Source organism: Chelonoidis abingdonii, chromosome 2 (genome assembly GCF_003597395.2).
Source record: "Chelonoidis abingdonii isolate Lonesome George chromosome 2, CheloAbing_2.0, whole genome shotgun sequence".
NCBI classification, from domain to species: Eukaryota; Metazoa; Chordata; order Testudines; family Testudinidae; genus Chelonoidis; species Chelonoidis abingdonii.
This window is the reverse complement of record NC_133770.1, coordinates 268,163,138-268,190,233: the sequence shown is the minus strand read 5'-3', so window position 1 is coordinate 268,190,233 and position 27,096 is coordinate 268,163,138. Positions and strand designations below refer to the sequence as shown.

The 27,096-nt window shown below is 45.4% G+C and overlaps 1 protein-coding gene and 1 pseudogene across 5 annotated transcripts in view; one reads left to right on the top strand and one right to left on the bottom strand.

The window, feature by feature from the left end:
• The window catches only part of OXR1 (oxidation resistance 1), a 542,358-nt gene that overhangs the window by 24,211 nt on the left and 491,051 nt on the right, over positions 1-27,096 (bottom strand). For 2 of the 5 annotated variants that reach the window (XM_032781810.2, XM_032781818.2), the window contains exon 1: positions 13,209-13,384. The exons of the other annotated variants lie outside the window; for them this stretch is intronic. In XM_032781810.2, the coding sequence (XP_032637701.1) occupies positions 13,209-13,274 (66 nt within the window). In that variant the 5' untranslated portion in view covers positions 13,275-13,384. Of the gene's footprint in view, positions 1-13,208; positions 13,385-27,096 lie in introns of those variants that run through there. 5 annotated transcript variants of the gene reach the window in all.
• Positions 19,307-20,251, top strand: LOC116825662 (mediator of RNA polymerase II transcription subunit 20 pseudogene; annotated as a pseudogene).

The following is a 27,096-nucleotide window of genomic DNA, read 5'->3' as shown; positions in this document are numbered from 1 at the left end:
GACACGTGGGCAGGTAGGAAGCAGTGACTTTTATGTGATGATGTATGCACCAATTCCATAGTTTAATGGCCGTTGTGCATAGGGACTGAGATTGTGCTCCTCCCTGCCTGACAGCTTGGAGTTCTAGGAGATTAATGTGCAGACATGTCTCTGGTAGGAATCAGTGGCCCTGTGCCTTGTGGTCACTTAAGTGTGCTCCGCAATCTATCTGGGAAGCGATCGTGGTTAGCATGAATACTAGGGAGTGTGGATGGAAGGGAACATCCATGCATAGGTTCTCTGGTTTTGTCTACCAGTGTAGGGAGGCCAATACATTTGGTGGTGGAGTCAGTGTTATGCAGAAACTATGTCTGCTGGGTTGGATGAATGTATATATGGAAATAGGCATCTTGTAGGGTGAGGGCTGTGAACCAGTCCCCTTGTGCAGTGCGGGTATTATTGCGCCCAATATGACCATCTTGAATTTTTGTACCTGTACAAACTTGTTCAGTTGGCGTCATCAAATATAGGCCTCCACCTCCCGTCTTTCTTTTGGGAGTAGAATCTTTTTCCCCAATGTTGCGTCAGCACATGTTCGACTGCATCTAGGTGGAGAAGATGAGCCACCTCCACGCAGAGAAGGTGCTCGTGAGAGGGGTCCCTAAGAGAGACAGGGAGGGAGAAAGGGTGGGCGGGGAAAACAGGAAAGGGATGGAGTAACCTCACTGAGCTATTTCCAGGACCCAGCGGTCCTGCGTGACCTGTTGCCAGATATGGTGGAAAGTCTGGAGGTAGCCAAATGGGCAAATAGGCGGCGGAGTCAAGGGGTGGTTGCATATACTCCTGACCAGCACTTCAAAATTGTTTGTTACCCAGTGTGGGAAGTAGTTGGTTGCACCTGGTTTTGCCTGCGTCTAGGAGGTCTGTTGTGGTTTTTCCCAGTGTCAGACAGTCTGGACCAGGGTTGGTGATATTGTTGTGCGCTGGGCCTTTGGTAAGGTTGATACCATTGTCTCCTGGTGAGGGACGGGTATGTGTCCAATGTGCGCAAAGTGGCTCTACAGTCTTTCGTAGTGTGAAATATTTCTTTTGGGGGAGGGCGGGAAAGAAGAGGTTCTCTTTGTCAAAGGGGAGACTCTCCACTGTGGACTGCAAATCTTTGGGGATGCCGGACGCTGAAAGGCAAGACGACCAGCACATCACCACTGCAGTGGTGCTGGCTGCTGGATCAGTTATGTCCATGGATGCTTGTACTGCCATGCTAGACACCAACTGACCTTCGACGAGGACTAACTGGAAGTCCGCTCTCCTGTCCGCCGGTATATGGGAGGCAAATGAAAGAGCTTGTTGTAGTTGTCATGGTCATAGCTTGGAAGGAGAGTAGAATAAATTTGCAATTCTATATTGCAAAGTAGAAGAGTATAAACCTTGCAGTCCAGGAGGTCAAGACATTTGAGTCATTGTCCTGCAGAGTGGCCCGTTAATGTGGCTGCTTTGTTCTGTGTGTTGCTGCATCAACCGCAATAGAATTGGGTTGCGGGTGGGAAAATAAGAAATCGATGTCCCTTGCAGGCACGTAGTATTTATGTTGAGCTTTCTTGCATGTTGGTGGAATGGAGGCAGGGGTCTGCAAGAGAATATCAGCTGGTTCTAGGAGAGCTCTCTCTATGGGTAGTGCTATCTTTGAAGGTCAGAGGGTTGGAGGATTTTGAGAAACCTATGTTGTCCCCTGGACTTCCTCCAAAGGGATGTCCTGGCTGAGTGCCATTCTCTTAAAAAGTTTGCGGAATTGCATAAAGTCATCCACGTTTTCTGGAGGTGGAGGCATAAGGGCGACTTCTGCAGCTGATGGCGAGGCAGGAGCCAATAAAACAGGGAAGGGGTCATAGCCCATGTCTTCAGGATGGGGTTCAGGAACTCTAGATTTTGATAGAGCTGGGAATATAGGCACAGGACGGTCTGGTAGAAGGGGCACAAGGAGAGGCGGTGGCAGGACCTGACCATGGGTACCGCTGAAGCCAGGGCACCAAGTACGAAAAAAAAAGGGTCCCGGCCACTGGGTACAAAGTAGGGAAACTGAGGCTGATTCTTATGATGCCTCATGTCTTAGGGTATGTATGGCTCCGGGGGGGGGGGGGGGAAGACTCAGGCAGGGAGAACTCTGCTTGTTGCTGTGTGCCGTTCTCACTATCCGTGAAAGTATCCAGGTCACGTGGGGAGCGCTGCTGTTCAAACAATGAGTGCTCCCTGTCCCGGAGTGGAGAGTCAGGCTTAGGGGCCACAGAGGTATCCCACTGATGCAGGAATTGTTGCTGCTCCCTAGGCTGGTGTGCTGCAGAGCATGAAGTCTGAGCAGCAGCCCAGAGTGATTTTAGTTTCACTTTGGCAGGAGCCCAGTGCCATTTGTGAGAGCCCCACAGGGGGTCTGAATCTACTCGGGGGTAGCAGGCAGGCTCAGTGCCAGGGGTGGAACTCGTTGTCGGCACCGGGTCCATTATCAGTGCTGGGGAAACCGTTGCCAAGGAGAGCTTTCTGCTGCGGGAAGTCGGGTCCCTGCTTTAGAGCCCCATGAGAGTTGCCTGTAAAAATGCAGGGGCAGTCAGAGTTGCCTGCTCTCAGTGCAGACAGCACCAAGGGTAAAGACCCTGCAGGAGATCATTTATTCTCGAGTGTTTCTGAGAGGAGACATTAGGGCTTCCTGCCTCTTCACGTGAGAAGGTGAAGCCGGGCTCCCGGTCGGTTCTGACCTGGCAGGGGAGTGGGTTTACTGCCCTGCTCCATAGGCAGCTGCAGAGCTTCTTGCCTGTGCTCCAGAGAGGGTGAAGCCATGCTCCCAATCTGTTCTGCCTTGGCAGGGGAGGATGATGGAGAAGGTTTGCCATTGCCTGTCTTCAGAGGCAGCTGCAGGGATTTCTGCATGAGAAGCAGTTTTAGCCACAGGTTCCTGTAAGGACGAGCCCTGGTTTTGAGGCTTGTGCAGTGTACACACTTGGTAGGGACGTGTCTCTCGCCAAGGCACTTCACACAGCGTGAAGCGTCCATCGTACATTGGCATAAAGTCCTGACAGGAAGCACATTCTTTGAATCCTGAAGCCCCTGGGATTATTGCACTAGTAATGTCAGGGGAGAGTGTCTCAGTGGGAGACAAACTATTTCTATGTAAAAGAATCCTGTGGCACCTTTTAGACTAACAGACGTTTTGGAGCATGAGCTTTCATGGGTGAATAACCATTTTGTCAGATGCATGTAGTGGAAATTTCCAGGGGCAGGTATATATGTGCAAGCTAGAGATAACGAGGTTAGTTCAATCTGGGAGGTTTTCACACCTCAACTGCTAGAACAGGGCCTCATCCTCCCTGATTGACCAACATGTTCATTTTCATTATCTGAGTCAGATGCCACCAGCAGAAGGCTGATTTTCTTTTTTGGTGTTTCGGGTTCTGTAGTTTCCGCATCAGAGTGTTGTTGTTTTAAGACTTCTGAAAGTATGCACCAAACCTCATCCCTCTCAGATTTTGGAAGGCACTTCAGATTCTTAAACCTTGGGTGGAGTGCTGTAGCTATATTTAGAAATCTCACATTGGTACCTTCTTTGTGTTCTGTCAAATCTGCAGTGAAAGTGTTCTTAAAATGAACAATGTGTGCTGGGTCACCATAAAAGACTGCTAGACTGGGGGATGGCTCAGTGGTTTGAGCACTGACCTATTAAACCCAGGGTTGTGAGTTCAATCCTTGAGGGAGCTATTTAGCGATCTAGGTCAAAAATCTGTCTGGGGATTGGTCCTGCTTTGAGCAGGGAGTTGGATTAAATGACCTCCTGAGGTCCCTTCCAACCCTGATATTCTATGAGGACATGAAATATATGGCAGAATGAAGATAAAATAGAGTAAGGAATGTGCAATTCCCCCCAAGGAGTTCAGTCACAAATGTAATTAACACTTTTTTTAACGAGTATCATCAGCATGGAAGCATGTCCTCTGGAATGATGGCCGAGGCATGAAGGGACATACAAATGTTTAGCATATCTGGCATGTAAATACCTCACAACTAGGGTGACCAGACAGCAAATGTGAAAAATCGGGACTGGGGTGGGGGGTAATAGGAGCTTATATAAGAAAAAGACCAAAAAATCAGGACTGTCTATATAAAACCGGGATATCTGGTCACCCTACTTACAACGCCGGCTACAGAATTCCCATGCAAATGCCTGTTCTTATTTATAATGTCATCAGAAAGTGAGAAGAGTAAAAGTAAACAAACTTATTTGTCTTAGCAATTGGCTGAAGAATTAGGACTAAGTGAACATAAGAACATAAGAATGGCCATACTGGGTCAGACCAAAGGTCGATCCAGCCCAGTATTCTGCCTACCAACAGTGGCCAATGCCAGGTGCCCCAAAGGGAGTGAACTTAACAGGTAATGATCAAGTGATCTCTCTCCTGCCATTCATCATCACCCTCTGACAAACATTCCTTACCCATCCTGGCTAATAGCCATTAATGAACTTAACCTCCATGAATTTATCCAGTTCTCTTTTAAACCCTGTTATAGTACCAACCTTCACAACCTCCTCAGGCAAGGAGTTCCACAAGTTGACTGTGAGCTGTGTGAAGAAGAACTTCCTTTTATTTGTTTTAAACCTGATGCCCATGGACTTGAAGGTTATGAAGTTTTACACTGTTTTGTTTTTGAATGCAGTTATGTAAAAAATAATTGTAAGTTGTGCTTTCACGACAAAGATTGCACTACAGTACTTGTTTGTGGTATATTGAAAAATACAATCTCTTTTGTTTATCATTTTTACAGTGTAAATAGTTGTAATAAAAATAATATACACTGATTTCAAATTACAACACAGAATACAATATATATGAAAATGTAGAAAAACATCCAAAATATTTAATAAATTTCAATTGGTATTCTATTAACAGTGCAATTAAAACCAATTAATCAAGATTAATATTTTAATTGTGATTAATCAACACCACTATGTAATACATTTATATATTACAAAATATAGATGTGTATAATAAGACCAAACATTTTCATAAGATATGCGTTTGCAAATCATTTTGAAAAGAATAGCCAAGATCTAAAACCAAGTGCTCTCTCGTTTGATTTATTTTTTCTTCCTTACAGATATAGACAGCTTTGATTTAGCAAAGTACTTAAACACCTGAGTAGTGATTCCACTGTAGTCAAAGGAACCCTCTGTGTGCTTAAGAAGTTAAGACATCTGCTTAAATATTCTTTGTTGTATATGCTTAAGTAATATGGTAAGAGGGTGGGCCAATTAAGGCAAATTATCTTTTTGTAACCTTGTGCTGTATCACACACTTTTAGGGCAATGTTGTATAAGACTCGAGACTCTGAAGAGAACAGGAAATATGAATGTTAAGTTACTAAAATGCAAACTCTGCTGCTGCAAGAGAAATTTCCTTCTCGGGTTGTACTGCACACTGGGGCTATGCCTACATTACCACTTATGCCAGTAGTTGCTTAGAGGTGTGAATAAGCCACCCCTTGAGTGCCAAAAGTTACACTGACCTAAGCTACCACTGCTTGCTGGAGGTGGATTAATTAAGTTGTTGAGAAAGCTCTCTCATCAGCTTACAGCTGCTACACTAGAGAGCTTACAGTGGTGCAGCAGCATTGATGCAGTTTAGCCGCTGTAAGCTCTCTAGTGTAGTCGTAGCCTTAGAGAGGCAATTCTGGTATTCTGTTAAAAAGGAGCAGATTCAGGCCTTCCAACAAGGTCTCATCTCTGGAGGGCAGTCACCTCAGAAGTGCTGCAGTTAACTGACTGTTAAAAATCTCCACCTCTGTAAATTACTCGCAAAGCGGCATTGCTCTAAACAGCACATAACTGTGCCCATCTTCAAGTAATTCATTCATGAACAGGTCAACTATCTTAGCCTGGCTACACTACACTATACAGCTATGGCCCTTTACAGTAGACATTAGGTATGGCAATACACGGGCGTTTTCCATCTCTGTAGTAAATCCACCCCCCTTGAGAGGTGGTAGCTAGATTTACAGAAGAATTCTTCCATCAACCTACTGTTGTCTATACTGGGGCTTAGGTTCACTTAATTATAGGTCTCAGTTTGTGGTATAGCCCATGATTTACTTATCGCACTCCACTCTCACAGTTCATCCACACTCCCTATTCTAATATTTCATCAAAAAAGCAAAACAAACAAGAACTCCACCAGGCCTCTCGAGTAACCTAAGAATACCTTACTATACCCATAAAACATTGCAGTCCCATCTAACTGATTTTCAGGAATTTTTGACGGCTTTCTCTTAGAGTAACAAGGGGAAAAAATTTCCCCCCTTGCATGTCTGAAGGCAAGTTACTACATAATAATAGCATATATACTCCACATTTTGTTGTACAAATTTCGGTTACACAATTAAATTGGATAGTTCCACTGATAGTTTTGCAAAAGAGACATGCAGCGGTATTTTAAAGATAAAAGTATATGTAGACATCAACCCTTGGTTTTTCTGCAAGTGTCTGCAGATGACACTCTCCTGTGCTCTCCTCCTTAAATGTCTTAATGTTGTATAAGGGCCAGTTTTATTTTTAGATCTGGAGTCAGACCACAGAAAACGCATAAAAAAAAAGATTTACTTTTTAGGGCTGTTACACTTTTGTTAGTGAAAATTAACAGCTTAATCCTGAATGGTGCCAGAATGCTCAGCACCAATCCAACAGAGCATTTACTTGGTTAGTATTTGTGAGAGACTGAAGTCAACAGGATTACACATATTTATGTGCTCTGCAGGATGAGGGCTCAGGACCTTTTGGAATCAAGCCTTTTATCATGTTGGTTTTTTTATTTTACACAAAATTTGGTTTTTGTGAAGCCATCAGAAATATTAAAATTACATAAATTTAAAATAAAATTCTACTATAGAGGGATGATTGAGTCAGTTCACAGATGCAATAGTACCAAAAATGTATTAGTAATTCTTGAGGGAATCTTCAAGAATTGTTGGTACCACAACTGCTTCGCACAATACTATGAGCTACTGCCTCTCCTTCCACATTAAGTGCTGGGAAAGGACGTTTTCTAGGAAATTTGTCATTTTTTACAGAAATACAGGATTAGCATGACTGCTAATGAGTGAGATCACACTACTAAAAGAAAAGAAAATTAGCTAACAGAAGGGAAAAGAGCCAAAATGAAAAGATTAACTCATGGATACAAAGCAACTATTGCCAGCAGACCACCATCTGCCTTCTTGACACAACACTTAAGACAGTCTACAATAGTTACCTCTGATTCATTCATTTCCCATGAATCTTAATTTATTCTCTGGACGTTACAGATTGTTTGCTACTGTATCCAGTTAAGATTTGTCCAGTAAACGGGTGAGTAACACAAGATAGCAGGACAAACTGCATGTTTGAAGGACAAACTGCATGTTTACCATGCTAGTGTTTATACCATTGTGGCACTTTGTACATCAAAACACCACCTCGGAGCCCCCATATTCACCACTGTTACAGAATTATTGTATGTTTGTATAAAGTATGCCCCTTGTGAGATATCATTCTGGAAGTCTTGAACTGTTGAACATTAACATCCTGTAATGTGCTGTCATCGTAGGTGAAGTTATGAAGATTTGCTACATGTGTGTTACTGAAAAATGTTGTAAGGTTGGGAACACCCGCAACCAGCCCTTCAGGTACAACAACAGAGTAGCCAGATCTGCTGATGGTCCATTAAAGAGAATCAACTATTCCAGGAACTGTATACAATGAAGACTTCTCAGAGAGCACATAGACAATGGAGATGCTTGACCAATGGGGGCAGACCTCCCTCGTCACAAGTACAGATCTTTCCAGCAAGCTGGAAGAAACTATAAAGAGGGGAAGTGACATCATGACTCGGCCTCAGTCTCCCCACAGCTCAACACCTGAAACAAATGTCTAGAGGACAAAAGACTTTAAACTGGGGAGGGTGGCCCCAGGTTGGAAGAGAGTTCCAGCCTATGTTTTGCAGATTTATGACCCGTTTGTACCATCTACCAGGGTGAGACACTGCTTGATTCAAATCCCGCTTAGTTTATAGAACTCAGATTGCAAATTTTATTTTATTTTTAGGTAACCAACTTTGATCTCTATGCTTAGTACTTATAGTCAATTAAAATCTATCTTTTTGTAGTTAATAAATCTGTTTTATATTTCAGCTAAAACAGTGTGTTTTCGTTGAAGTGCTTGGGAAATCTCAGCTCAGGTTGCAAAGACTAGTTATGTCCTCTCCACACCGAGGGAGCAAAGACTGAGTAATGAACTTATACTGATCAGCTTCTGACCAGGGCAAGAGGGTACACTTCTGGGGTGGAAGGCTGGGGAGCGTCTCTATAGTTGGTTCATGAGTGGCTGAGAGAAGCATGCATGTAACTCAAGTGGTTGCGTCCCTTCTTGGGGATGTCTGTGTATGTGCAGTACCTGCCAGAGTTTTGTAGCTTGTCACACCATCACAGTGTGAGAGGGCTATCTCAGGTTGGTGGGACAGAGGGCTCAGCAGTCCCACAGTTCAGGCTGCCCCCCGAGAAAAGCGTACATGGTTGTGATGGGTTATCTAGGAGAAAAGTACACCTGAATATAACAGAAAAGGAAAGTAACTATAGATAGTCAAAATCCATTGTCTAATTCCAGTAAGATTTAAAACATACCACATTTCAGAAAAGACAGTATTAGTATAAATTTTAAGTTTATTTATAAAATTAGTCAAGGACATTTTCAGAAAGCCTGGGAGGAGAAATTACCAGTAATACTAGTTAGTAATGCAACAACATTGTCAATCTATGATGCTATAATGATTTAGGGGTTCTGTCTGTACCACTTCTCGACTATGGATGATTTTATTTAATTGTATCATGGAATTACTGTGTTATGGAAAGACTATATGTATGTGGATACACCAGGAGTTAACAGGGTTGTGTCATGTCTCTGCCAGGCCAAAGAATGGTAGGTGTTCAGCACTCAATAATCTTCTATTCAAGGTAAAATATCTTAGGACAACGCATTTATTCTAGCTGAGAGGACACTTCCTAGTGTTGTCGGAAGGGAGGGCAGTTTGGGAGCAATGGAAAGTTACCAAAAGAAACAGATAACCCCAACAAGAGTCTATGAAGGAACTCAAGAGGGGGGTTTTAGGGGTTAGAGCCATTTAGCAGCAGATTAAGAAGAGGGGAGCTGCAGCAGGGCATGGTAAGCAAGAGGGTGGAGGATCCTGCCTGCCTCATGGAAAACACATGATCCCCTAAGGGCTTCCAAGTGAACGGTAAGCTAGTGAGGGACACTGTGGTTTCAATGTCTGGTAAGATATGCACTCTCCTATGCTTTACATGATTAAGCATAAGAGAGCATAAAAGTGTTAGTACTAAGTGTGTGCACGTGATGACTACTTCAACTGCTGCATGACCTCGAGAGTGTCAGACTGTAAACCAGAAGCTTCACATCTTTGGAGTAGAGTTGTGGGAGAGGGGTGTGTTTACATACCCTAGAATCTGAAGAGTCAACACTATGTTTGGAAGGTTCCAACACTTAGAGGGGGATGCGCCGGATAGGTCTGAACCCTGCATGTGTGCCTAGGGACCCTGAGATTAGAGTTCAGCCATGCCTGACCATCTGTTACTCGACCCTATGCTGACAGTGGGAGTGGGGGGGCGGGGGGAATACTCATATACATACTCTCAATATTGCTGAAAGAAGTGTGCAGTGTAGATTAAGCTTGAGCTGGAGCTTAGATAAAATGTCATGTACAGATTACTTTCCTAAGTATTTCAGGCCAAAGCAGAAAGCACAGAAGATATACCTAAACGTTAAAATTAAATTACTTATTTGCTCATAACTTAATAAAAAAGGTACCACAAAGAGCAACTACCATTAGTTCAGGATTCTTGACTTGTTAGTTGGATTATCATATTTTGTAAATCTCACAAACCTATGAAAATACAGAAATCTCAAACTATTTCCACATTTTATAACAACTTCTTACTGAGAATATACCAATACTCCCCCACCACTCCCCGCATCCCAAATCAGGCATTAAACTAACACGCTGATTTTTTTCAAGCTAGATTGCATAGAAACTCTGCAAAGAATTCCAGCTATGCAAAGCACTCCAACTAAAGAGACCACACCCACTGTGTGTTCTGTTGTATTGACTCATACCTTTACACAAAATGCTTTGGGGGAGTGAGTAGTTTTATACATTTTACCCATGCTAACACTATTAACATCTTCTACTATGTTATAATACCACAGGAATAAAAGGAGAAAACAAAGGAGAAGTTACATTTAAATTTACTGTAAGAAGTGGGAGGCTGATGTTTTTTGTTTTCCTGAAATATTGACATAATGCTTTTGTTCAGATCCAGGGGCAAAAAGACCTAGCTAAGGTGCTCAATCTCTCTTGAAACAAGAACTGATAGGCCGGAAAGATTTCCCCTCCAGTTCAGATCCATCACAATTGCCACAGTAACATTTCAGGTAAATAACCTTAGGTAGTTCTACGTTGCATCATGCAGATGCTTGAAAGTCATGTCCAACAAGAAAGTAAGATTATTCTATTTAGGTTCTTGTACTATTATAATCGTTTTGGAAATCTATAATATGTAAGTTAGTCCATGTCAGCTGAGCTTTCAATGTTCCACAAGAACATTAATGAAACTACAAGAATTTTTGGAAACTGTTTAGGCACTGCCACTATTTCTGTGAACTTCCCAATTTCCTTCTGCATTGTACAGTATGAAGAGCCTGATGCTCTGTTTCATGCTCCTTTTTTCTACCATAGTCATATCTCAGCTCATCAACTTCATGCTGCTTCACTGGAGAAAACAATCCACACCTCAGTCTCCCCAGATCAGAAAGACCATCCTCAGAAATATTTCTACTGGTCTATGAGAGCTATTATCCTTCCTCAGCTTGATCACCCCCAGCTTGATTCATTTTTATATAATCAAAGAAAGCTACTCTTTTGATTTTTTTCCCTTTCCACATATAAATAAAAGTGAGGGTGGCCAAACCAAAAGAATATATCTCAGAGCAACTCCATTTTCCTTAGAACTGAAGTTAGATATTGGCTGAGCCACAGAGTTGGTCTTCAGGTATGATGTGCTCACAACACTGACTAGTATTTTTTCTAAATAGGTGGCCTTGAACTTAAACAAACAAACAAAAAAATTTGAATGGTGATCTCGAAAATGTAGGATATACAATTGTGGCAGGGTGGTCTACTTCCAGAGACCCCCTGCTGGAGGACTCATGGTCCTGCATCATCCTGTCCCAGAACAGAGCATCGAGAAGTCCTCCAGGCAGCCTACAGTGGCCGCAGAAGAGCAGCCAGAGGAGCTGTTGGAGCGATCCGTAAGGGGCCAGAAGGGCCAGATAAAAGGCAAGCAGCAGACCAGAGCCTTCAGTTGCTGTGTGGAGCTTGACTAGGAAGGATAGGGTGCTGGCTAGACAAACAGCAGGACTGTGCATAGCTCACTGCAGAGAGCTCACCAAACAGAACTGAGCCCAGCAAAGGCCACCAAAGACCAGGTGCCTAGCTGGCTGGATAGACTAGCAGCAGAGCCATTGAAAGGTCAGTACGAGCAGGCTGAGCCCAGGGGACTGAGCACAAAACCTGGCCAGACCAGAGGAGGATACTGAGATGGGCCCTGCTGGTCTGGTAGCTGACTGAGCCTAGGGAGGGCTGCTGAAAAGGACACCAGTTGAGGTATGAAGATGGGTCCTGACTAGGTCATTGAAGAAGGTAGTGCCTCCGGGAAGAAGCTTAAGAGCCATGGCCCAATACCAGGGCCGTGATAAGACCTTGGAACTCTACACCCCGAAAGAGGGAAGGCATGTGCGGCTTGGCTGGAGGGCTGAGCTGCTGAAGACCAGCTGAGAGAACCAGCGGCCACAGGGTGCTTGCGAGTGTCACTCTGATGGAAGACCAAAAAAAAAAAAAGGCAGGCTCACACCTAACAGAGAAGGGGGGATATCCATGAGACGCATGTGCGCCCCCATGAAAAGAACCGTGTTTGCAGGCACTATTGGCCAGAGAAAAGGGGACAAGCACGAGAGGCAGGTTCTGATCGCGATACAGCAGTATAGAAACTAACTTTTTAAAAAAAAACTGATAAAGGGTATTTTGATAGACTTCACATTTCTCCAGAACTTCCACAGATCATCTTGTGATAATCTTCATTCTTTTTTGAGACACACTAAACTAGGCTTTTCATATTACGTTTTTCCTCTATTGCAAAATAGAGATTTATGACTTCAAACACATTTAAAAGTACACATTTACAAATCAAGTCCTTGTCATACTATACAAACTAATTTCACACTCATTTGTGTTTACAGCCTGATTAGAAATTAACGGCATGTAAAAAAAGTTATAAGCACGTATCAGAAAACGAGAAGCAACACCACAGTGGTACAAGTCACAAGTCTTTCTCCATCAGGGAGCTTGTTATAACTGGAGTTGAAATGAAACACTCTAATAATGCAAACAATTCTACAGCACTGAACTCAATCTCTCAAAGGTATTACCATTTTTGGAAATCTCATTGAGAATATTTTCCCCCCAGTGTTCCAGTATGCCTTCTAAAGCTTTATAAGCAGAGAAGAGTGATTTTCTTCACTGTATTTTCTTAAATATAGCAGAAGAAAAAGCATAGAAAGTTCACTATTAATTGTTAAAACCATCTTGGGAGTCTACAGAGATTTAGAAATTCTCTGTACTTAGTATTCATGCACCTTTTATAGTAACTTCTGGAAAGGTATATAAAATAAAGTAGAAATTCAGATATTTTAAGATGCCTATTAAAACTGATTATTTAACACTATTTATCCACAAGACAAATTCAGTTTGTTAAAATAAAATAAGGAAACCAAATGTGCTACTGGAGCTACTGGAAAGCTCTTAGATAACAAAATGTTAAATATTTTACAAGACCTAGAAACAGATTTTACTGTATGTAATGCTAATCAAATAATTAAAAAGCTTCAGCCATAAGCAGTTAACTGAATGCAGTAGCCCAGTTTAGCCTGACAGCATATACAAAACATTACCTCTCCCCCAAAATCTCAAATTTATCATCCTGTAAACAAATTCTCAATTTAAAATTTCTAAAAATTTTAGCTTAGATTGTGCATCACACCATCACAAGAATGTCAGAAATAATAGAAATGAAAATACTTCACTAAAAATTACCAGAGTGTATTTATGATTAATTGCTTGGTGTTTTCTTCCCTTCTTGCCATACCATAGACGAGACATCTCCTTTCCAAAATAAAATGTAAAACTAAAAATCACATAAGGACCCTTTCAAAGCATTCTCTCTACCTGCTATCAATTCCAGGCACAGACAGAGCTCCACTATGGTGACAGAAGAACTTGCTAGATACACACACTTGACTGACAGGGGGAAGAACTAATGACTAAATGCTATCTACCACTGGAGTGCATCCTGAGTGGTGAAAGTTCCAGGGAGGAAAGATTTCCTATGTTCAAGACTGGTTGCAGTGTACTGATTGTTGAAAAGGCTAAATAACTTAAAGAGACAGAACAATTTTGTTTTAGTTTTCTCAAGAGCAAAACTAAAATATAGAAATCAAAGCTGCTGATCAGAACATTTCAAAATACTAATTTATCCTGCAGCAAAATGCATTTCTGTCTATACAGGACAGGGATTTTCCCCCGTTTCATTATCTTTAACAGAATTTTTGCACTGAATTTTAAACTGCAGTAGCGTTATAAATTCCCTGCAACAAAAACAAATGTTGGAATAATTAAAGTTATTACTTGGTCCCAGAACTTGTATAGAAAGGATCCCGTTAAGAAGATCTCTTTTTTTACATCAGAAACTTTACAGTAAACCATTTCAGCCACGCACATTTTCTGCTTGGTAAAGTACATTAACAGCAAAGCAAACCTGAATTTTATGCATATAAAAACTGATCTTATCAAATTCTAAACTTATTTTGAGAAAACATAACAGGAGGACCATGTATGATCTTGAAGGAAAAATTTAACTGTCAAATCCTAGCCATACTGAAGTCAATGGAATTCTTCCCATTGATTTCAATAGAGCCAGGCTTAAATCCCACATATAAAATCCTGGCAATTCTGAAGTGTGTAAGAGAGCGCGCGCGTGTGTGTGTGTGTTTTTGAGAAAATGACACTGTTCTGAACAAACTCAAATATGAAACTGCAGAATAACTGTAGTAAGTAACCTAACCCTGAAACAATCCTCTGTAACAGATGACTGGAAGGGAGTGAGTATAACAGCAATTTTTAAAAAGGGTTAGAGAGGTGATCCTGGCAATTATAGGATGGTCAGCGAGCCTAACTACAATATCAGACAAATTGGCTGAATCTATAGTAAAGAACAGAATTATCAGATTTGTTGGGGAAGATTTTATTTTATAAAGCAAAGTTATGCCTCACCAATTTATTAGAATTCTTTGAGGAAGTCAAAAAGCATGCAGATCAGGGTGATCCAGTCGATATAGCGTATTTGGATTTTTAGGAAGCCTTTGACAACGTCCCTCAGCTAAGGCTGTTAAGGAAACTAAGTATTCAAGGGATAACAAGGAAGGTTCTGTCTTGAATCAGGCCTTGGCTACACTGGCGCTTTACAGCGCTGCAACCTTCTCGCTCAGGGGTGTGAAAAAACACACACCCCTGAGCGCAGCAAGTTACAGCGCTGCAAAGTGCCAGTGTAAACAGTGCCCCAGCGCTGGAAGCACGGCTCCCAGCACTGCAAGCTAATCCCCATGGGGAGGTGGAGTACCTGCAGCGCCGGGAGAGCTCTCTCTCAGCGCTGGCGCTGCGACTACACTCACACTTCAAAGCGCTGCCACGGCAGCGCTCTTGCAGCAGCGCTTCGGAGTTTTGAGTGTAGCCAAGCCCTAAGTAAATGGTTAAAAGATAGGAAACAATGGTTAGGAATAAGTGGTCAGTTTCCCCAGAAACCTGTAATGGGACCTGGGCTATTCAGCATATTCATTAATGATCTGGGACCATCCTTTTGTTCTGTATTTGTACTGTGCCTAGCACAATGGAGTCTTGATCCATGATTAAGGCTTCTAAGTGCTATTGTAATACAAATAAACAAGTTAGCAAGGGAGGGACCTTACACCATTTAAGTCTACAGGATGGAAGATTTAGTTTAGAAAGTTTTTGGCTATTGTGCTTCTTAATGTGAACTAATAGCCAACTATTGAAATGTCATTTTCCCAAGTCTGCCAACAGACTGCTCTGATTACTCCTGGGGGAATTCTGAGCCACTGCATGTGCGCAGAATTCATGTCCCCCTCAGATTTCTTTGCTTTCCTGCAGAAAAATGACTCTCTCACAGGGAAGCAAAGGGAAGCTGCAAGAGCAGTCATGTACCACTCCCTAGCTATGCAGGTATATTGTTTCTGGCACCTGGAGCAGCTGGTGGAGAGGTAAATCACCAGAGGGCTGGGAACACCCCAGGCACTGGCTCCTACCCTGAGCCAGGATCAGCTACTAGTCTTGGCTGGGCTGGAGGCAGGCAAGGATGGGACTTCCTCTTCCCCTGCAAGGAGTGGCTGGGGATGTGTCAAACCCTCCCAGAAACCTCCCCCAGCGGCAAGAAATTCAGCATCCTTCCCTGCTTCCTGCCCTCCGTACCCAAAACTCACCCCACTGAATGTCAATCCCTGCATCTGGAGCCCCCCTGAACCCAGACATCCTGCCTCCGGACCCCCATGCCTGCACCCAGATGACCTCACACTGAGCTCCCTGCACTCAAACCCCTACCCTGATGAGCTGCATCCTTGAGCCTCCACATCCAGATCCCCACACCACTGACCCCTAACTAGCTGCACCCAGACCCCCACCCCTCCAAGCCCCGTTTCCTCAGCACCCAGACCCCTTTACTGAGACCCCTCAGTTGTGTCCCAACCACTTTCACTTGGAAGCCCCTGCAGAGTCCCATTGCCCCTGCACCTGGAATCCCTTCCCCCTGCCCCCCCCGCCCCAAATAAGACTCTGTGCATCCAAAGCCCTCACTGAGCTGCCTGAACTCAGATTGTCCCACACAGAATCATCTCACCACACACCTGGATCCTCTCACACCAAGCCCCTCCACACTTGGATCCTGCCTGGTTGAGCTTGCCTGCCCCACACCTAGTGAGTCTGGCACAGAGAGGCAGGGCCCCAGGGTGTTTCTGGGGCAGGCCCAGGCCTTGTGCTATATCAGGGTTGGATGCAGCCTCACCACTGAGTCCGTGTCCTGGGGGTGGGAGTTGGAAAGGCTGCAGCCTGATCTCCCACCTTCATACAGCCAGTGACCTGTGCGGAAAACATGCAGCCAGGTACAGCAGAGAAAGCAGTTCAAAAGGTGGCCCCCTTAGCACCAGGAGAGCACCAGGTTCAGGTCCTAAGCCAAGATAGGCTGTCATACATGAGGGTATAGTCTGTTGAGACCTTTAAGAAAATGGCCTACTATCAGGTTGGCAAAGACCGACTGGCCCTCCACACCTGGATGGAAGGCAGAAATAGCAGCCAAGTGTACCTTTACTTAAGGCATAGAAAGCCCTTGCCACTTTAGGCGGAGGAGGTAGTCCAATATCATAGGTATGGACAAGAGTGTTGGAGAGGGGAGATATTGTGAATCTTTTCCATTTGGCCAGATAGGTAGCCCTTGTGGAGGGTTTTCTACTGCCACGGAGGACTTCCCTGACTGGACCCCAACAGGCGAACTCATTGGGTTCAGCCTGGGAGCTTCCATGCTGTGAGGTGAAGACATTCAAGGTTTGGGTGCTGGAGGCGGCCGTTACCCTGGGTTATCAGATCCAGGAGCAGCGATAAGATGATTGGGTTTTCCACAGACATTTCCAGGAGAGGGATGTGTACCAGTGCTGTCGGGGCCAGGCTGCAGCTATCAATATCACCAAAGCTGTGTCTTTTCGAACCTTGAGCAGTACCTTGTGAAAGAGAAACATGGGTGGAAATGTGTACAGAAGGTGTCCCTGCCAGAGGAGGAGGAGGAACACATCCATGATGGAGCCCAGGCTGTGATTCAGGTAGGAGCAGAACTAGACACATTTTCTGTTGTGTTGCATGGTGAACAGATCTATCTGGGGAACCTCCCATTGTTGAAAGATGGTATTCTCGACATCTGGGTGGACGGATGACTCGTAGCTTTTAAAGGACCCGCCTGCCAACTCATTCTGGAGGCATCATACCTTCCCAGAATTCAGGTGTATTGAGTGAGCTATACAGAAGTTCCACAGTTTGAGGGCTTCCTGCCACAAGGGAGAGGAGGACGCACCCCCGTCTGTTTATATAAAAACATCGCTGTTGTATTGTCCATCATGATCAATACCCATTTCCCTTCCAAATGGGCTCGGAGCGTCTGGCACGCTAGACGGACTGCTCTCAGCTTTTTGACGCTGGTGTGAAGTGAGAGCTATGCTTGGGACCAGAGGCCCTGAGTCTTGAGATCTCCCAGGTGCGCAACCCTCCCCAATGCTGATGCGTCCGTCACTAGCGAGAAGGCTGGCTGTGGTCTGGCAAAGGAGACATCTGCACACACCGTTTCCCAGTTGACACACCATAGGAGGAACTCAAGAACCAGTCACGCTAGAGTGACAATTTTGTCTAGACCATCCCGGATAGGCCGATACACCAAAGCTAGCCATGCCTGAAGAGGTCGGAGTCTCAGTATGGTGTGCTGAACTACGCAGGTACAAGCTGCCTTGTGTCCCAGAAACTTCAGGCAACTCCTTGCTGTAATGGCAGGGAACTGCCTGAAACTTTGTATGTCATTGCACAGGGACAGGAAATGCAACTCCAGGAGCTATGCTCTTGTCTGTGTAGAATCCAATACCACCCCTATGAACTCTATCTGCTGAACGGGGGATAGGGTTGATTTCTGTACAATCAGTAGAAGGCCCAAAGTAGCCCTTATGAAGATCACTTGCACTTCCACTTGAAATATTAAAGTAAGTGTCCTTCAAGTCAAGGGCAGACACCAGTCCCCCGGATCCAAGAAAGGGATAAAGGAGGCCAAAGAGACCATGTGGAACTTCAGTTTCTATATGAACTTGTTGATGTCTCACAGGTCTAGGAGGGGTCTGAGGCCACCTTTGACTTTCAGTATTAGGAAATACTGGGAATAAAACCCCTTGCCCTTCAGCTCCTGAGGAACCTCTTCCACTTCCCCCACCATTAGGAGCATGTGCACCTCCTGCATGGGAAGTTGCTCATGAGAAGGGTCCCTTAAGAGGGACAGGGAAGGGGGGAGTGGAAAGGTGAGGTGAACTGGAGGGAGTATCCCCCTTCTACCATGTAGAGTACCCAGCAATCTGATGTAATTTGGGCCCACACAGGGTAGAAATGGAATAGTCAGCATGAGAAGGTAAAGGAGGATGGATCCAGAGTTCCGACTGGTGCATCCCATCAAAAGTTCTGCTTTTGGCGTGAGGACTGCTTCGTCTGCCCAGAGCGATGGGGGGAGAGGACTCCTTCTATTGTTCCTATTATGCTTCCTAGAAAAATCCTACTTGTTCTAGGGTGTTAGAAATGAAACGGGGACTGCGGCCTGAAGTGTCCCTGCTGCGTAGCCGGAGTGTGCAGCCCAAGGGACTTGAGGGTGGCCCTTGAGTTCTTGAGGCTATGAAACCGTGAGTCAGTTTTTTCTGAAAAGAAGGTCGAACCCTCAAATGGGAGGTTCTTATAGTTTCCTGGACCTCATATGGTAGCCCTGATGCTTGTAGCCAGGAGCTGCTTTGCATGGCCACCCTGGAGGCCATGGTGCAGGCACCTGAATCAGCCATGTCCAGGGCTGTCTGGAATGATGCCCTGGCTACCACCTTACTGTCCTCTACCAAGGAGGAAAACTCTGCTCTGAAGTCCTCTGGTAGACGCTCTATAAACTTTACCATAGCCCCGCATGAGTTAAAATTGTATCTGCTAAAGACCGCCTGGTGGTTTGAGATTCTGAGCTGGAGCCCTCTGGAGGAGTAAATTTTTCATCCAGAGAGGTCCAGCTTCTTTGCATTCTGATTTTTTGGTGATGGGCCCTGATGATCTTGGCATTCCTGCTCATTTGGTATCGCTACAAATAAGGAGTCCACTGGGGATGCATATAAAAATGCTTGAACCCCTTAGAGGGAACAAAATATTTCTGTTCCGTCCTCTCTGCAGTTGGTGGTAAGGGGGTGGGAGTCTGCCACAACAGCTTAGTAATGTCCTGAATGTTTTTTATCAGTGGCAGGGTGACATGAGAGGGACCAGAGGGTGCTAGAATATCCACCATCAGATCCACAGTCTCAATGACCTCTTCAACGTGGATCCTCAGATTCTTGCCACTTGTCTCAGCAGCTGCTGGAGTACCCTACTGTCCTCCAACGCAAGGGTCGTCAAAGTTCCCGCCACCACCTCATCAGGTGAGGATGAGGATGAGGCCCTAGCTGGGAGCAGGTTGTGCTTTCTACCCTTCTTAGCATCGAGGGGGTCATGTGGTGCCAGGTCTTCCCCGTGGCGGCTGGTGCCAATGCAGACACTGCCAATGAGGCAGCTGGAGCAGCATGGTGCAGCTGGTCCTGCACCGAGTGAGGTGCCAGAGGCACGTAGAATGGTGAGTCCACCGACCTCCTTGAATAGAACCCTTGGCTTTGGGCCTGGTGGAATGCCCAGGGGGTCCAGAAAAACCACTGGGCTGGAGCCTGCCATAGCACCAGATGGAACTGCTGTGTCTCTATTCGATCTGGACCATTCGCTGTGCCTGAATATCCCCTCAGCTGTTTCGCTCTCTTTGAAAATGGCCCCTCCCTCGTAGCAGATGCCAACTTTGACGTCCTGATGGTGAAACTGAAAGGCTTTTTCCAAAACACCAAAGGCAAACAAGATAGAGAGCCAGGTTACACGATACCAGTACTGTGACTTCTTGATGAAGGCTGGCACTGTTACCATGGGGCCCAGTGCCCGGGAATATCTGTTGAGGTGGAATACTGTCCATGTGTGGTAGCCAATGACTGCTGGAACCTGCTCATGCATTTCATGCAAAGTTTCATGGGGAATCACACTCCCGGAATCCCATCTATGTTTGGCAACAAGCACAACAGCATCTACAGCCCAGGTGACACAATGGCTCAGTACATGGAACTGTTCAACAAGATCCGCAAACAGCAGCACATGCCTGTAGCTGGGATCAGATGAAGAAGACTCCAGGAGACTCCTTGACCTACAGGATTCTGCTTCCAACTGGGAAGACTCACTGTAGGAAGACCACGGAGGGGCAGTGCCTATTGATGTTGGAGAGTGGTGCCGAGAACCTGGGACTGCTGTGGCTCCCCTGTTCATCTGTTGGCCAAAGGTCCCAGCGACTGGAGCCAAGGGGATGGTGATTGGCATGGTATCATTACCGGCTTGCCTCTGGACAGCACCGAGGATTTCTAAGTAGGAGCTCAGAGTCCTGTCATGCCTCTGAGGGGAAGGCAGTACCGTGAAGTCGATGAGGTCTCCGGCTGCCTCGAACATCTCCAGCATAGAAGGCAACTGCAAATGTTCCCTATCTTCCTGGACAGGGGAGCGTCGAGGGCCTGGACTCAACTGGTCCCATAGTAGAGCAGAAGTTGACGGAGCCCTGGCTGTCAGTGCCGTGTTTACGTGGCCTGACATGGGTCTCACGGTGCCAGCTTCCTTCCATGCCAGTCTGGGTGTGGGGGAAAAGCCGTCGGGTTGTTTCTCCTTGTGAACAGTGCCGCCCACCACCCAGCAGGGCCCCCATGCTGGGAACTTTGTTGGTGCTCAGGATCTCCGTCAGAGTCCTTCCTCAGTGCCGACCCATCCCATGATGGTGCCAGAGCACTCCATACTGACCTTGAGGTGCTCGGCGTCAGCTTAGCTGACCAAATCTGAATGGGGATGGAGGGCAGCTTCCATCATAGGGATATTGAGGTGCTGGTTCCTCTCCTTCCAAGTTCTGGGGTGAAATCCCCGTGGATCTTGCAGCCGTCCTTTTGGTAACCTTTACTTTCCACCTTGACAATAAAATCACACAAAACACTCGTGATGAAATTGTGCATTATGTGAAAAGCCAACATATCTCAGTGTCACTCTTGATTGCACACTGACCTTTCATGACCACCTCAAAAAATGAGCCTCTAAAGCAAAGATGCACATCAACATAAGTTAGCAAGAACAAGCTGAGAATCAACAGCCCTGGTGCTATGAACATCGGCCTTGGCCCTGGTGTACTCCATTTCAGAGTACTGTGCAACTTGTGGACAGGCAGCTGAATCAGACCATATGAATCAACATGGGAACTTTAAAATTGACACCTGTACCGTGGCTTTCTGAATTAGCAAACACTGAACCTCCAGCTATTTGCTGAGATATAGTCGCAGCATGAGAATTTACACGTGCTGAAGAGTACCCAGAACTTCCAATCCAACAGGTTATGGATAACATATCCCCAAAATGCCTGAAATCCTGAAAAGCACTATGGACCACACGTGACCATCTCATGCCTCTGGATTCAACCAGGGAGGGGCAAAGTGCCTGAACCTCATCTACTGTTCTAAACAAGCACCTTATTACTGACTCAACAATCCACCTTCCTGGTTTTGACCTGCCATGCAGACTTAGGACCACAATGAACTGCATCTGAAAAAACCATGGAAGATGCAGCTACTTGATACACAAGTAGAAAATCAAAGATTTCTCTTTGTTTGACTGTGGTGAGAATATCCAAACCATCTAACACATAACACAGTGCCTCACATATGGATTCAAAAATGAATTGGATGATATCTGCAATGTCACAGAGGAGGCTTTCAAATGGTTTATGGACCTACCATTCCATCTATACCATATTGCTCTGCAGATGCCATATGCAAGAGAGAGAGAAGGTTAACATTGCTATTCACTAGCTACTAATAAAACTCACACATGCTACCCCAAAAATGACTAGTATGAGTGGTTCCTGAACGGTTTTGTCTCTCTCCACACACACATACTACATTTTTACTGTTCAAAGAGGTCCGCAAGCTCCATTCAGGTGGTCTGCGGATAGTTCCCTCTAAGGTGCACGCCTGGACGGCTGCACACAAAAGAACAAAGGTCCACCCACTTAATTAGCACAACCGTGCAGGTGTGGCTCTGCTAATTAGCTGCCTGGACCCTGGAGAAGATGGACATATAAAGTGAGGTGGTGGCCTTGTGGGGGTGGGGGGGGATAGAGGGTAGGTGGGAGGGGCAGTGGGGTGAGAAGGGCAAGTGGGGGAATCTGGGATGTGCAGGGCTGCAGTGGCCAGAGAAAGAGGTGACTTTCCCCAGCTCCAGAGCTGCTGCTGGGGAGAGATTGCTCTCCTTTCCAGCCTCAGCTCTGTGGCAGGAGAGTGACCCCCATCCTTCCCAGCTCCAGCTGGTGGCTGGTATGGCAGGGGAGAGAAAGCACATCCACCACATTGGACAGGTAAGACTACTGACATTAAAACATGAATTGTGCACTTTTATTTGTAGAACAAAAAAGTTTATTAATAGTTTATAACTATTACAGTAGTTAGCTAATGGTATAAACGACATTTGGAAGATCATTAAGTGGTCCGCTGAGACCCTCAGCAATTTTCAGGTAGCCTGTGAAAAAAACGTTTGAGAACCACTGGTCTAGAAAACATGACCTAAGAGGGAAGATTGAAAAAAAATGGGTTTATTTAGTCTGGAAAACAAAAATTGAGAGGGGACATGATAGTTTTCAAATACAGAACAGGTTGTTACAAGCAAGAGAGAAGAATTGTTCTTCTAAACCTCTGAGGATAGGACAAGAAGCAATGGGCTTAAATTGCAGCAAAAGAGGTTTAGGTTGGACATTAGGAAAATCTTGCTAACTGTCAGGGTGGTTAAACACTGGAATAAATTGCCTACAGAGGTTGTGGAATCGTCATCATTGGAGATTTTTAAGAGATTAAACAAACACCTGTCATGAAGGGTCTAGATAATACTAAAGTTAGTCCTGCCATGAGCGTAGGGGTCTGGACTAGATGACCTCTCGAGGTCCCTTCTAGTCCTATGATTCTTTGAACTTCTTTTTTGAACCCAGTTATACTTTTGGCCTCCTGGCAGCAAGTTCCATAGGGTGACTGTGCATTGTGTGAAGAAGTACTTCCCTATGTTTGCTTTAAACCTGCTGCTTATTAATTTCATTGGGTGGCCCTTGGTTCTTGTGTTCTGTGAAGAGGTAAACACCACCACTTCCTTTTTCACTTTCTCCACACCATTCATGATTTTAGACCTTGTCATAAACATACAGCTAAGGGTAGCATAAAATCCTTCCTTTACCTGTAAAGGGTTAAGAAGCTCAAATAACCTGGTTGGCACCTAAGCAAAAGAACCATTAAGGGAAAAAAATCTGGGGGGAAAGATTTTTGCTTTGTGCTGTGTGTTGTCCTCTCTGAGACAAAGAGTCTCCAAGCAAGTAATCCAGCTCCTACTAAAAATGAAACATCTATTACAAAAGTAGTAAGTAATAGCAAGAAAATGAATTAAATTATATTTTGTTTTAGCTTGTGAATTTTCCCTATGCTAAGAGGGAGGTTTATTCCCCCCCCTTTTTGAGGGAGGGGAGGGGTAACTAAAGTTTTGCCTAGAGGGGAATCCTCTGTGTTTTACATCGTATTACCCTGTAAAATTAGCTTCCATCCTGATTTTACAGAGATGTTTCTTTTACTTTTTTCTTTACAATGAAATTCTGTTTTTAAAAATCTAATTGGGGTTTTAGTGTCCTAAAAACCCAAGGGTCTGGTCTGTGCTCACCTTGGTTACCTATTTGGTTGGTATATTATTCTCAAGCCTTCCCAGAAAAGGGAATGAAGGGCCTTGGAGGGATATTATGGGGAAACAGAAACTCCAAGTGGTCCTTTTCCTAAATCTTTGTCTAACTCACTTGGTGGTGGCAGCGATACAATCCCACGGCAAGCAATTTGTGCCTTGGGGAAGTTTTTTAACTAAGCTGGTCAAATATAAGCTTAGGGGGGTCTTTTATTCAGGTCCCCACATCTGTACCCCAAAGTTCAGAGTGGGGAGGGAACCCTAACAGACCTCTATCATATCTCCCCTCAGCTGTATCTTTTCCAAAGCTGAATAGTCCTGGTCTTTTTAATCTCTCCTCATATGGAAGCTGTTCCATACCCCTACTCACTTTTTCCGCTTTTCTCTGTACTTTTTCCAATTCTATTACATCTTTTTTTGAGATGGGATGACCAGAACCACATGCAGTATTCAAGGTGTGGGCATACAATGTATGTATATAGTGGCATGATGCTATTTTCTGTCTTAATATCTATCCCTTTCTTACTGGTTCCTAATATTGTTAGCTTTGACTGCTGCTATACATTAACCAGATGTTTTCAGAGAACTCCAGGTAACTGCTCCCCATCATTTTATACATATAGTTGGGATTAAGTTCTCTAATGTGCATTACTTCACATTTATCAACATTGAATTTAATCTGCCATTTTGTTGCTCAATCACTCAGTTTAATTCTTGGCAGTCAGCTTTGGACATAAGTCTCTTGATTAATTTAGTATCATCTGCAAACTTTCCCACTTCATTATTCACATTCTTTATCCGGATCATTTCTGAACATGTTAAAACAGTACTTTTCCCACTATAGCTCCTTGGAAGACCCCACTATCTATCTCTTTCCATTATGAAAAAAGACGGTTACTCATCTTTGTAACTGTTGTTCTTCGAGATGTGTTGCTCATATCCATTCCAGTCAGGTGTGCGCGTGCCGCGTGCACGTTTGTCGGAAGACTTTTTTACCCTAGCAACATTCGGCAGGTCGGCTGGGCACCCCCTGGAGTGGCGCCGCTATGGCACCGGATATATACCCCAGCCGACCCAGCCACCCTTCAGTTCCTTCTTGCCGGCTACTCCGACAGTGGGGAAGGAGGGTGGGTTTGGAATGGATATGAGCAACACATCTCAAAGAACAACAGTTACAAAAGTAACTGTCTTTTCTTCTTCGAGTAATTGCTCATATCCATTCCAGTTAGGTGATCCCCAAGCCTTACCTAGGCGGAGGTGTCGGAGTGAGATGTGGCAGCGTGCAGAACTGCTGCGCCAAAGGCTGCATCATCTCTAGACTGTTGGACCAGAGCATAGTCCAAAGCAAAGGTGTGGACTGATGACCAGGTCACTGCGCGACATATCTCCTGGACAGGCACATAGGCCAGGAAGGCGGTTGATGAAACCTGGGATCTGGTAGAATGCGCAGTGAGATGGCCGAAAGGGACATGAACCAGGTCATAGCATGTGCGTATGCATGCCATTACCCAAGAGGAGATCCTCTGGGAGGAGACTGGTAGACCTTTCATCCGTTCAGTGACTGCCACGAATAGCTGGGGGGATGTCCGGAAGGGCTTTGTCCGCTCGATATAAAAGGCGAGCGCCCTACAGACATCTAAGGAGCGTAACTGCTGCTCCCTCCGAGATGAGTGAGGCTTCGGAAACAAGACCGGGAGGAAGATGTCCTGGTTGGTATGGAAGGCCGACACTACCTTAGGGAGGAATGCGGGATGAGGTCACAACTGTACCTTGTCCTCGTGAAAGACAGTATACGGCAGGTCCACCGTAAGTGCTCGAATTTCGGAGACCCTTCTGGCCGATGTAATGGCCACTTGGAAGACTGTCTTCCACGACAGGTACAGGAGCAAGCAAGTCGCCAATGGTTCAAACAGCGGATGCATAAGTCTGCCTAGGATTAAGTTGAGGTCCCAGGTGGGGGCAGGGTGGCGTACTGGGAGGTAGAGGCGCTCCAGGCCCTTAATAAATCTAGTGACTAAGGGGTGGGAAAACACAGAGTGGCCACTTTTTCCTGGATGGAATGTGGAGATAGCCGCCAAAGTGCACCCTCAGAGAAGATATCACCAGGCCCTGCTGCTTAAGAGACCAGAGGTAGCCCAAAACAGTGGGGATCAAGACCTCAGAAGGAGTAACATTCTGCATAGAACACCAGCAGGAGAAACGCTTCCACTTGGCCAGGTACTTTGACAGAGTGGAAGGCTTTCTGCTACTTAGGAGAACATGCTGTACCGGAGCGGAACAGCGTAACTCCGATCTGTTCAGCCATGCAGGAGCCATGCCGTGAGGTGAAGGGCCTGCAGGTCCGGGTGGCGAAGACTGCCGTGGTCCTGCGTTATGAGGTCTGGAAGGAGTGGCAGGGTGACTGGGCTGGTCATGGACAGGTTGAGCAGTGTGGTGTACCAGTGTTGTCTGGGCCATGCAGGTGCAATCAGGATTAGATGCGCTCTGTCCCTGCAGAGTTTTATTAGGACCCTGTGAACCAGAGGGAACGGTGGGAAGGCATAAAGCAGGTGGTGCCTCCACGACATGAGGAATGCGTCCATGATCGATCCTGGTGAAATATCCTGGAAGGAGCAGAAAGCTTGGCATTTCCTATTCGTGCGAGAGGCGAACAGGTCTATAGGGGAAAATCCCAACTCTGGAAGATTGAATGAATAACGTCTGGTCTTATCGACCATTCGTGACAGAGGAAGGATCTGCTCAGCTGATCCGCCACAGTGTTCCGAACCCCTGGGAGAAAGGACACCACCAGGTCTATTGAGTGGGCTATGCAGAAGTCCCAGAGTTGAATGGTCTCTTGACACAGGGGAGAAGAGCGAGTCCTTCCCTGTTTTTTTGACATAATACATGGCCGTTGTGTTGTCTGTAAACACTGAGACACAACGGCCGTGAAGATGTTGTTGGAACGCCTGGCACGCGAGGTGGACTGCTCTCAGCTCTCGGACGTTTATGTGGAGCGTCAGCTCTTGTGAAGACCAAAGGCTCTGGGTGCAAAGGTGACCGAAGTGAGCCCCCCAACCAAGCAATGATGCATCTGTCGTCAGGGAAAGCGAGGGCTGTGGTGGATGGAACGGTAGCCCTGCACACACTAGGGAGAGAGTTAGCCGCCAGTCGAGGGAGCGTAAGGTGCTTGGGGGAATGGTCACCAGAACGTCTATTGGGTCCCTGCCTGGACGGTAGACCGAATTGAGCCACGTTTGAAGGGGCCGGAGGCAGAGCCTGGCATATTTGGTCACATAAGTACATGTGGCCA